This window comes from Atta cephalotes, assembly GCF_000143395.1.
Source record: "Atta cephalotes unplaced genomic scaffold scaffold00060, whole genome shotgun sequence".
Classification (NCBI taxonomy): domain Eukaryota; kingdom Metazoa; phylum Arthropoda; class Insecta; order Hymenoptera; family Formicidae; genus Atta; species Atta cephalotes.
Window position 1 is genome coordinate 1,295,389 of NW_012130124.1, and position 13,439 is coordinate 1,308,827.

At 30.5% G+C, this 13,439-nt stretch overlaps 1 protein-coding gene across 1 annotated transcript; it reads left to right on the forward strand.

Annotated features, from left to right (window-relative positions):
• The first annotated feature begins 6,198 nt into the window (after positions 1–6,198).
• On the forward strand, positions 6,199–13,439 carry LOC105623603 (mitochondrial-processing peptidase subunit beta). Its single transcript, XM_012204990.1, has 7 exons — positions 6,199–6,267; positions 7,817–8,035; positions 9,942–10,327; positions 11,558–11,751; positions 11,824–11,993; positions 12,670–12,924; positions 13,073–13,439. The coding sequence occupies exons 1-7, from the start codon at positions 6,199–6,201 to the stop codon at positions 13,211–13,213; spliced, it is 1,434 nt and encodes a 477-aa protein (XP_012060380.1). The 3' UTR covers positions 13,214–13,439.

Consider the following 13,439-nt stretch of genomic DNA (forward strand, 5'->3'; position numbering starts at 1 on the left):
CATCTAACAGTAATGAGAAATTATTATGAACTTATCATCACAGACTTCACATCATCAGAAAGAGCTTCAAAAGTAGACTCTGATAGAATCAACAACAGAAATAGAATCTGATATAAAATCAACAGCAGAGGAAGGCTTTTTGGCTAATGATATTTCAGATTCTGTTGATCACAACAGTGAAACAAAAAATAAGAAATTGTCTTTGTGCGACCACTACAGTTAATGATCTTATTTTCATGTGCCTTGTAGAAGTGAGATATAATTTAATATGGAAAGCTTGACATTTTGTGAATGATAAATTCCATTTACAATAAAGAAGATATTCCACAAATAAAGTACAAGTACTTTCAGCATATAGAGAATGAAAAGGAAAACATCTTTTGTTCAAAATGTGAAGCGTATTTAGGGAAAAAGAATAATTTATTACAATTTATGCATTATTCTTATTGTGATAATGATATCGATATTTCTAATCCATTAAACTTTTTCCTGTCCATATTATTAGAATGTTAGTTGCAAAAATTAATAAAGGATTCACGTGTAGCATCCTTATTGCTAATCCACAGATTTAATCGCAAGAAGGAATGCCATGATGCATTTCTTATGGACACACAATGCATTTTGCTATGAAGAGCAAAATAAACACTTATTACAACTATATCAAAGTTCATTTCAAGTTACTATACTATATAGATTGCTCGTAAGTTTCTTATGTTTAATTCACTACCTATCTTATGCGAGGAGCTTGTATCATCTGCACCATTGATTTCTCAGAAATGGTTTTAAATAAAAAATTTAAATACTTGTGCGTTCTGATGGAACACTTCTCTTAGGGAAGGGACAGACTAAATGTTTCCATTTTGCCTGAAGAAGAGCATTTTTGCTTTGTACGTTTTGGAAATTTTGCTAATGATTTAATCTTCTTTAATAGATTATTATACTTATTATTATATAATAGGTTATTATAAGATGAGATATACCTCCTTTCAATTTGTTGATAAGATTGATGATTCTTATCCCATCCTAAGAGATGGGAAAATTGTAAAAATAAAATATATTGCCATGTCACCGTTGAAAGAAGTCGTACTTCTTGTGCATATAATTAAATGTTCCAAGTGTTTACCATATTAGTTCAAAATGATTACGTGACTCTGATGTCCATAAAATTAAAAGAATTGACAAATAATGTGCATCTCATCAAACAGCCGTGTGTTATAATGAATTTACCATGTAATAATACAGCTTACATGTGTGAACTGCCTTTTGATTGTCATCGAGATTGATAATTTAAAAGTTGTAAAATGATGGGATTATAATGTAAAGTTTTCGATATTATTCACTTCTTCATAAATAGATAAATTTCAATAAATTTATATATTGTTATTATCTTATAAGTAAGTAATTCATAAATGATTTATATAAGGTTAAATGCAAATACCAATGAAAATTAGGAATTAAAAATTAAACAGTATTAACATTATAACTGCTACAATCTTATAACTAATTTAGTCTTAGTCTTGAGTTAAGCTTTTAAACGAATTACCTTGAATCCAAAAATTTCTTTCTTCAAGTAATAATTTTTAAGCTATTTAATATTTTCAATTTGTATTTTTATTTTATAAATAAAATCATCATTTACTTTGAAACAATTAGAAATATCTTTTTTTCTTTACTGATCTGCCATGTGAGTAAAAATTAGGAAGAGGCTTCCTACAAATTAAAAAAAGATATTATTAGTTAAATCCACACTGCGATTCTATTACAAATGTCATCAACTTTAACGCTTAATATCTCGGTTTGCCGGACTAGACATGACATTTTACTACCAGATTTTTTTCGTTTCATGCAAAAAAGCGAAAAATGAGTATAATTTTATTAAAATTGAAGGTAATGGGTAATATATACAGCTACACATGTTCAAACTGTGAATATATAGCATTAAAGAGTTATCTACAACATTAACAACTATTCATAAACTTTCTCTTTCATGAAAGTGTCTTTTGAGCGTTTCTAAACTGTTATGAACGCCTTATTATTTCCCAAGTATCACAGCAGCACTTGCAAAACGTTAAAAATGCGTTTTTTCAGCGTTTTTATAATAACAATGTTGCACTATGTGCAACATGGATTGCCACATCAGAAAAATGTTTGCTAAACGGAGGAAAAATACTTGAAATTAAAATGTTACGGAATTGAGAAAAACGTTTTTAGGTGTCTTTAAGCCGTTTGCGTAACGCCTTACAAAACATTTACTGCGATTCAATAATTCGCCACGTTGGAACAATGTTTGCTGAATGGAAAGAAAATGCTTATATTGAGAAAAGCATTTGATAAATGTTTGGAAAGTCTGAACTTTCTGCACGAAGGTGCATTAGCATTTACTGAGCGTCTCTGAAAAGCGTTGCTTTAACATTACAGAACTTTCATGAAATGATATATACTGTATAAGTATTGTATATTTTATAAGCATTCTGAAAGTGTTTAAATCCAATGTGTGTTCTGTAAGCGTTCTTATAAAGTTTGAAAGCATAAAAATTCTCAAAAAATCATTATTGAACGGTTGTCAACGCTTTATAAAGTTTTTTATTTTCGTCAAAACTCCTATCGTTTAGGGGTTTACAATTTTTCGCACATAGCAAGAACAGACCAGGCTTTCGTTTTGAATAAATGCATCGAATGAGTCTATTTTCATTAAATCGGAGGTAAAAAAATGATTCTAAATAAATATAACAGATTCTAAATAAATATAAATAAAACAGTGTAAATACGTGTACATAGTGCTGCATTAAGTCGGTGTGACAGATTTTCTAACAATGTGTAAGAAATAAGTATTGTACGATCCATCAGAAAGCGAGAACGATCGTCGTTGTTTACAAATCGATTGATATATCGATCCTGCGTGCGCATTTATCGTACGATAATTATATAATAAGTCGCTTGAGAGCAAGCGGATCGGAGCAATGGAGCAAAATCAGATCTGGAATAGCAGAGCAACGGGTAACACATTTCGGTAGAATCGTACTACGATTTTCTACAGCAGGAAGATATCCGTTTAATCGCCGCATCGATATTGCGTTCGCGCTGGAACGACTTGCTCTCCATTTCTCAAAGTATCTGTAAGTGATGAATTTGCAAATAAAAAATCACATTGTTATTGAATATTCAAAATCAAAGACTGCTTTCGTAAAATCACTAAGTCTCTGATTATTCCCGATTATCCAATCGTCTTTCCTAACAATCTGACTTCCTACAGTGTCATCACAAGATAGGATTGCAGAACACAATTTAGATCAAATATACGAAAATATATATTGTAAAATCCTATCCTTTCCTTCTGTTACATGTTCAAATTTAATGCTTAATATTTCGGTTTGCCAGATTAGGTATGACATTTTACTGCCAGATTTTTTTCGTTTCATGCAAAAAAGCGACAAATAAGTATAATTTTATTAAAATTGAAGATGATGGGCGTCTTCTAAATAATTATGCGAATTTATGAGTAATAAAATGATAAATATATATAAATATATAAATATATATAAATAATAGCAAGCCTACATATAAAAACATTTTGTGTCATTATTATCTTTAATTAAGAATTTTTTTAATGGAATTGCATTCATTTTCATCATACGAATCTAATATTTCCATGTAAACGATATGAGATGCCACTTTTATTTTGCATTAAAACGTTTTTTATTTCTTGCTTGTATGCTTACACTTGTTAGTTCTGGATTGTACATACTAATTCAATTCAGTTCTAGTGCAATCCTCGTGCAGAAGTAGAAAATAAATTTCTTGTTTAATATTAGGTATACAACTTTGCTTCCGCCGTTTTCCTATAGATGACTTTAGCGGTAAGTGGTGGTCGAAATAAATAGATCATAGACGTCATACAATAAACTTGGGCATCTGTCAACATAACCCCATAGAAACATTAGTCGATTTGTGTCTGCATCGTAAAGTTATTCTCGATTGAAAATGTCAGTTTACGAGCCAAATTCTCGTTATTTGCGGGAGGTTTTAATTTTTTGCTTCAATATGAAGAAATCTGTGGCTGAGGCTCATCGAATGCTCTCAAATACTTATGGTGAGGCCGCTATTAGTGAAAGAACGTGTCGTGAGTTTCAACGCTTCAAGAACGGTGATTTTGACGTCCAAGGTCATGCTCTGTATTTGGTGGGACCAGCTCGGCGTAGTGTATTATGAACTGTTAAAACCGACTGAAACAATCACAGGCGATCGGTATCGAATGCAATTGATGCGTTTGAGCAGAGCATTGAAAGACAAACGGCCGCAATACAACAAGAGACACGATAAAGTGATTTTGCAGCATGACAATGCTCGACCCCATGTTGCGAAAATGGTCAAACATACTTGGAAACGTTGAAATGGGAAGACCTACCCCACCCGCCGTATTCTCCAGATGTTGCTCCCTCTGACTATCACTTGTTTCGATCAATGGCACACGGCCTGACTGACCAGCACTTCCGGTCTTATGAAGAAGTAAAAAATTGGATCGATTCGTGGATAGCCTCAAAAGATGACCAATTTTTTCGACGCGGGATTCGTACGCTACCCGAAAGATAGGAGAAAGTAGTGGCCAGTGATGGACAATACTTTGAATCATAAATGTATAACCAGTTTTTTACAATAAAGCCTCGAATTTCGGAAAAAAAACGGCGAAAGCAAAGTTGTACACCTAATATTTTTATATTATATTTTATTTTATTGTATTAATATTATTTTATTTATTTTATTTTATTTATTTTATTTTATTTATTTTATTTTATTATTTTATTTTATTAATATTATACTATATTGTTATATTACATTTTTATATTTATATCAGAAACGCATTTATTAAATGCGTTTTTATACAAAATGAATCTGAAATATTTTGTTAATACAGAACGTTTTCAACCATTACGCATGCCTCAAAAGTATCACTTTTTGAGGTAAGGCAAATGAAGCTTGCTTTTAATTAATCCATGGAATATGCTCTAATGCGACGCGAACATCTAGTCGCCATATTGATTCCGATGTATTGGAGCGTGTGTGTATTGGGTGAAGTGCGACGCGACAAACATATGGTGGTAGCATGGATGCCATTCTATGTATATTACCATAGAGAAACAAAACCTTTATTCTTATTATTTCATAAAAAATCGATACTTTGTGAGATAGATATGTTGTTAATTCTACATGAATTCTACATTATCAAAACTTATCGAAAAAAAAAAGATTAATTAATAAATATTTTAATATTTGTTTATAAATTATATTCTTTTATATGCTCTACTGAAATCTAAAATACAATTGTATGAGACAAATTGATTGCCATTGCCAATAGTTTAGGATTGCTATTAGTGATTATCCACTGATTCAGATTTAGATTATGCTTCCTTCTACATCTCTTTTCCTTTTCCTTTCTTTTTTTTTCTGTCTCTTTTCCTTTAATTTTCTTTTCTTTTTAATCTCTTCTTTTCTATGCACAATTTAACATCGTTGATAATGTTAGACCGAAAACCAATAACTAAAAATAAAATATATAACACAAAGTATTGATTTTTTATGAAATAGTAAAAATAAAGGTTTTAAAAAATGAAAATACTTAATGAAACTTATCTAAATAATCTCGAAGATGTTATTAACTTCTTGATACACATAATGTCAAAATACAAAACCTCCGTAATGATAGCCGTTCATAAATAATTCATAGTCACGATCGACGCAAACTAACGGATTACTACTTATAAATATTACGAATCCGAAAAAATAAAACTATGATATCTCAAAGGTTTTTTGTTGCAACCAATATTACTCCCTCTTTTTTTATGAAAATTGTGTAACCTGGGCTGTAGTCAAAATCTTACTACAAATGCTTTGAAGCGTTTGATGGACCAATTAGAAGAAAAAATTTTACAAACTGACCAATTAAAAAACTCTTCAAAGCGTTTGCAACATCGCGTTGACCATACCCTTGGTCATTGAATGTTGAATAAAGATAAAAGATACTCGGAGTTAACAGAATCAAATTTTGGAACGCACTCCAGCGGACTCATAGTTGAGTGATCGCTCGCTGTTATTGATGTATTCTTTTAGATCATCCAATCAGAATTTTAGATCTAGAAGAATATATCAATAGCAATGCGCTCAACTGTAAGTCTGCTGAACGCAGCCAAATAAATTGGAAAAATGGCTACTCGTCTGCTAAAGATTAGGAGCGTTCTTCGCACATATTCCAATAAAACCAGCCTTGTAAAGGTAAAACGTGACGTACAGTCATTGCATTGTGATAATGATTTTCCTAATCGATTTATTTATAATTGTGTTTGAGTTAAATTGAAGATTTGTCTCTTTTATATTTTCCCCTTACGTAATAAGAAAAAAAATAAAGATTTTAACACGTATAATATTCAGAAACAATACTAGTTTATATTATTTTATTATGAAATTCAATAAAAAAATTGATTTGGAAATGCATTTAGAATACATATCCTCGAATACATAACCTTATTTATGTCTGTAGACCTGTTTCTTTTTAGCTGAACTTTTGCAGTTTATTTTTCTTCTTTTACTTTCCTCCTGGAGAGAAAAGGAAGAAAAATGAACTAATGCAAAAGTTCAACCAAAAAGAACAAGCCTTATGTGCGCCTTCTAATAAGCGACATAGTGTTACACATTGATCATATCATCTTTCAAAGATATAATAATCCATTTTGTCACACTGTGTCATTTGTGTCGCTTGTTAGAAGACATACTATTTCTATCAATGTAGATTGACTTTAATCTTAGTTTAACTTGCTTTTATCTTTTTCTAGTTCTAAGATCTTTCACAATTCATCTTAATTCTGAGGTTCAATTTATTCTTTATTTTCCAATTTTAAATAATGAATAAGTTGAATCTTCGTTAAGAATTTAATTTTAATGAGTTGTGAAACTGAGCCTAAGAATAAGAAAAAAAAAATTAAACCGAGATTAAAGTTAATTTACATTGGTAGAAATGAATAGCCAAATATTGATCTCTTGTGTTTATGTTTTATTTATTTACAAATGTAATTTAATGAGTCTCTTATGAAAAAGAACATTTAACAATATGATACGAGTTTAGACTGATGAGAATAAAATTAATTATTAACATTAAATAAAGAAATTCTTGTTAGTATCAAAAATTATTAAATTTCTTGTTAATTTAATAAAATTATATTATATTACTCTGGTTTTGCTTATGATGATGTTTCTTGACTGAAAAAGATTTTAAAGTGCAATAAGCAGAGTCAGATATGTTTACACAAAAAATATTTAAGCACTAAAATCTTGTTTTGACCAAATATAAGAACATTTAATATATGTATGAATACATTTATATATATATATATATATATATATATATATATATATATATATATATACATGTATATACCTTATTATTAATTAATTAAGAACATAAATATGATAAATGGTATTTATTGAAATTTGAGATTTATGTAATATGGACGAATTTTTTAATATAAATGCAATTTTGCTCTATAAAAGTAGCAGTAGTTTTGTGCATGTGATTGATGCATTAAAAATTTTTGCCTTATATTATATTAAATGTTTATATTATATTAAATGTTGTTTAGCAAATGTTTGATATTTAGATATTTCGTCAAAATAAATATAATAAATATAAAAAAATTTAAGTGTATTATTTAATAAAGGATTTTTATAAATAAATATAGTAAACTGAACTGGATAATTTATATATTTAATGAAACATATTTAATGAAAGGTATACATTATTTAAACTTGTTTAATGATATTTCTCTAGATATCAAAACAATGGCAGTCAACTGCTGCTTCTTTGAAAGAAACACTTATCAATCAACCAGCTACGAGAGTTACGACTTTGGATAGCGGAATGAGAGTTGCCAGTGAAGATAGTGGAGCTGCAACAGCCACTGTTGGTCTTTGGATAGATTCTGGCAGTCGATATGAGACAGATGACAACAATGGTGTTGCTCATTTCATGGAGCACATGGCTTTCAAGGTAAACTAATTAATGTCACTAATAAATAATATTTTCAGTTGTGGCTTTTAGTATAAATTTTTAGAGTTCTGTACATATAATGGTTTGCCTGTGATTTTGTCTATAAAACTAGAATGAATTTTGAATGATAAAACTGTGATATATGACTAATGACTGTACAATCTGGACCAAGAGTGTAAGGCAACAAATTGATGTAAAAGTTTTACATTTAACAAAAATAAATTTAAAAAGTTTTATTGAAAAATATTTGTATAACAATTAGTTTTCAAAATATTTGTATAACAGTTAGTTTTAATATATATTTAATGCGCCGGTAGTCTTAAGCATGGTCTACAATAAGTTGCTAATGCATCGTTGCCAGTCGCAATGCTTCACGATGGCCAATCAGAAGTATCACTAATTACTATTGATGCTTCTGATTGACTGTTGCTAAGCATTGCAACTGGCGACGAAGTGTTTGCAACTTATTGTAGACCACGCTTAAAGACTAGGATACTCGTACGGAATACAAGAGATCTGGATTCGATTCTCGGCCAAGATAATACTTTTTACAATAAAGAGTGACTTCAAAAATCGCCCGTTTTTTGGGCCCTCGATTCTACGTCAATGGTACTTTATAATGAGACATTAATCACAGAGAAGTTTCAAATTGAGATGACAATTGTTTTCAGAACTGGGAGGGGAGGTGGAATCGAAGTCCGTTATCGAATTATCATTATAGATCTGCGAAGTCTGATATTTTATGAAGTTTTTAAGAAGAACACTCACTTCGTGTGGTAAATCAGTGAACTCTGTGCGTGATAAGTATGTTTGTCTCACTTTCTTCACGTACTATTACTAAAGTAAAACAGACATATCCATCATGCATGGCTGTCACTCTCGTACAGCCACCCCTCTCCATTAGCATTAGCATTAGCATTAGCATAGGAAAGGCTCGCTCGAGTATGTATATAGCCCACTGTGGCGGACGCACTTCTGCAAGTGCAGAGTCTTGCGTAAACGATGCCTTGAATGCCTAAAAAAAGAATTTCGCATAGTCGTAATATACCAATACACACATGACACCTCCTTTAGTTATGATAATTGTCACCTTGACCTAAAACTTCTTTGTAATTAATGTTTCATTGTTGGGTATCATTTGACATACAGTTAAATACAAAAATTGAGGGTTTGCTCAAAATGGGCAAATAAAACCTCTTTTTGAGATCACTCTTTATTTACAGTTTTTCAGCATATTAACATTTTTCTAATATGATGCCTGATTGAATCAAATTAAATTAATTATTATAAAATTATTATAAAAATTGCTTGTCGATTTAATTTAATTCGTGATTCGTTATTACAATTTAATTGCATTTATTAGCCGTAAAACCAATTCGGCACGCAATTCGAATGACTACGAATGTATATATGCATGTACAGTACATATATAATTCGCATTGAATTATGTATTTAAATCAGAGCTGGGATTTAGTTGCATCCGATTTTCAGTTTGGTTCTTGCGCAACCTAAATACTGATCGACATTTAGACTACGCACGGTTGGTGAAGTGAACAGGAACCAAGCTAAAAATCGGATAAAATATGCAACTAAAGCCTAGCTCTGATTTAAGCATTAAAGATCCAGTTTCAATCATTAGTATAGGCATTTAATTTCTAGTATTGATTGTGTTCTCACATGCGGCCTAAGTAAGATTTTTAATACAAGATTGTTAATATATATTTTATATTTATCATTTATATTATTTACTTTTATTGTTGTTTTAAAAAAAAAAATTTTATAATACTTATACTTATGACCAAAGCTGTATAATAACTATATAATTTTTACATTTAGCTTTTTCATTGAAGATGAAAGATCAATTATTTATCATGTTTCTATTGATACTAAAATCTTTTGTTGACAGGGTACTGCTAAACGATCTCAAACTGATTTGGAATTAGAAATAGAGAATATGGGAGCACATTTGAATGCTTACACAAGTCGAGAACAAACAGTATTTTATGCAAAATGCTTATCACAGGATGTACCAAAAGCTATTGAGATTCTCAGTGATATTATACAAAATTCGAAGTTAGGTGAAAATGAAATTGAAAGGGAACGTGGTGTTATCTTGCGCGAAATGCAAGAAGTTGAAACAAATTTACAAGAAGTTGTATTTGATCATTTGCATGCCGCTGCGTATCAAGGTACAGCCTTAGGACGAACAATACTGGGGCCTTCTAAAAATATCAAAAACATTTCACGAGATGATCTTGTTAAGTACGTGAAAACTCATTATGGACCGTCTAGGTAATTTTCGATTGATTTATGTAGTTTAGTAAGGCTCCTGAGTACTCACTCCAGTCATATTGAATCGTGATAAGCGAGAAATGTGTCATAAGTGACACGTTGATTTTTCTTGCATGCCATTTGTAAATAAAGAGAATTTGGATAAAATGAAATGATGAGATCGCTTTAAAATTCTTGTAAAAATGGACGAAAACTATCCTTATCTCCCTGGACAGTAAATAGTCATAAAAAGCATATAAAGTGCGTTTACTAATTTTTACTTAAGGACGTTTTCCGACTGCAGTTGTGCTCAACCTAATGAGCACATTAGTGCTCACCATTATGAAAATTTTTATAAAAATTTATTTCACTTTTATATAGAATAACATGTTCCATAAGTATTAATATGTTTATACAAATTTTTTTATACAATATAAAATGCCTTCCGTCTTCGCTACTGCCGCCGGTCGAAAAAATAGCGATTTTACTTATTTTACTATTTACTTTGCTGAATGGTTTCTTAAAAACGAATACCGGAAACCATATTCAAATAAATTTAATATTATTCCTTGTGATATCAAGTTTTATGTCTCATTATTTCAAAAAATTGTTAAGAAAAACTTTATTTTTTACAATGAAGAAAAAAACCACTTTCGAATAAGCTTTAGATAGGGATCCTATATACACACACACACACACACACACACACACACACACACACATACGCACGCGCGCGCGTGTATATATGTATATGTATTATACATGTATAAAATGTATATATAATACATGTACATGTATATATATTTTAACGCTTCAACTTTTTTTTTTAAGTGGAATATTTCGATTTTTAATCCTGCTCTGGATATTGAGTTTTTAAACACATATGTTCAGGATAAAACAAGCTTATTCTAAGTTTCAGAAAAATCTAAAGAAAATGGATTTTGTCGAGAACGTCTTTAATAGGCATGCGTAGCCTATTTTCACTTCATAAGCCTTTTTCGACATTTTATTGACTATCAGGAGAGATAAGAAGAATCTTCGTCTATCTTTACAAGTGTTTTAAAGCGATCTCATCATTCGTTTCATCCAAATTCTCTTTACTTACAAATGGTGTGCAAGAAAAATCAATGTCATTTCTCGTTTATGACGTCATAATTCAATATAGCTGAAGTAACTACTCAGAAGTAATATTTATATTTAATATTTATAGTAATTAGACAAGTCAAATTCAATCAAACAATTTTTTTTTAGATTTGTATTGGCTGGCGCTGGCGGTGTAGATCACAATCAATTAATCGAACTTGCCGATAAGTATTTCGGCAAAATGACAGGACCGGAATATGATGTTATACCAGATTATATTAAAGCTTGTCGCTATACTGGTTCTGACATAAGAGTTCGTGATGATTCGATTCCTCTCGCCCATATTGCAATCGCAGTTGAAGGTATTAGTATTGTACTAATTAATATTGCAGATAAATTGTAACATGCTATAGAACAATGAATGCATGATTTAGGTGCTGGATGGGCTGAGGCAGACAACATTCCTCTTATGGTCGCGAACACTCTTATAGGAGGATGGGATCGTAGTCAAGGAGGAGGCGTAAATAATGCAAGCAATTTAGCTAAAGCTTGTGCAGAACAAGGCTTGTGCCACAGTTATCAAAGTTTTAACACATGTTACAAAGTATGTGTTAAATAAGGTTCGATTTTTCATTTGCTGGTTAATTTATGATTAAATAACCTATATAGACCTATTCCTTTTAACGACAATTCGGCATCTTTGTATAGTCAACAATATGATTGAGTATGGAAACATCGGATACCTTTGATGCCTCGAATTTATTATCTGTCCTTGTTTAACATTAAATTGAACAGATGATGAATCCGAAGCATTGGAGTCACCCGAATGACATTTCCGAACGTCATTCTTTATACTGTTGTTGCACAGTTTTTTTCATCATGTAAAATACTTATCAACAACATCCCAAATAAAATTGTCGTTAAAAAGTTACAGAATAGAACTACTGATGTTTCATCCAATGAACTTGACATTATAGGAAACATGCATTCGGAAACATCACCTAAATACCTCTGTATATCTCTTATCCTTAACATTGAAGTGAACAAAGATAAAACGATATACGGAGGCACTCGGATATTTTCAAATGCAGCCAAGTTGAAGTTCATTGGATAAAACATCAGATTGTTTAATTATAAGGTTAAGTTTAATTATAAAGTTTAATTATAACTAGCAAATGAAAAATCAAGCCTAAATATTACATTTTCAAATTCAATTATAAAACATTATAACAATTAATTGCGTATCAGATCAATGAATGCATTATCTTTTTATTTTGCAGGATACAGGACTTTGGGGTATATATTTCGTTTGTGATATCATGAAATGTGAAGATATGTTATTGTGTATTCAACAAGAATGGATGAATTTGTGCACGGCAGTTACTGAAAAAGATGTTACACGTGCAAAGAATATTTTGAAAACAAACATGTTCTTACAGTTGGATGGAACTACTGCCATTTGTGAAGACATCGGCCGACAGATGCTTTGTTATAATCGCCGTATTCCACTCCATGAACTCGAAATGAGGATAGATGTATGTAATTTTTATTGTAGATCAAAATGTATCATAGTATAAATATTTAGTACAAAAAGAGTAAATGTGGTTTATAACAAAATCTTTTTATGAAGATGTTTATAAGATATATTTTAACATGTGATTATATACATAATTTATATTTTAGAGCGTAACTGCTGAAACTATTCAAAATGTTGGCATGAAATACATTTTCGATCACTGTCCAGTGATCGCGGCAGTTGGTCCTATTGAAAATTTACCAGATTATAATCGTATTCGTGGAGCTATGTATTCGCTTAAAGCGTAACTATTTTCAAGCATCAGTTACTGATAAAGTTTAGCATATTAATTAGAAATAAAATGAAACTACGATACGTGCTTCTGATAAAATATCCGTGCAAATTGATAAATATAGTCTCTAACAAATAAAAATTGCATCTCTATGTGAGATCGTAGTTTTATTTTATCATACATTTATCAAGCAAATTTATTAATGTATATTGTCTGATGAAAATAAATCATAATCGAAAATA

Coding starts and splice junctions, on each gene's coding strand:
- LOC105623603 (XM_012204990.1), top strand. CDS start 6,199: ATGGCTACTCGTCTGCTAAAGATTAGGAGCGTTCTTCGCACATATTCC. Junction 11,994..12,669: donor GTTTTAACACATGTTACAAA/GTATGTGTTAAA, acceptor TTTATTTTGCAG/GATACAGGACTTTGGGGTAT. Junction 12,925..13,072: donor AACTCGAAATGAGGATAGAT/GTATGTAATTTT, acceptor TTTATATTTTAG/AGCGTAACTGCTGAAACTAT.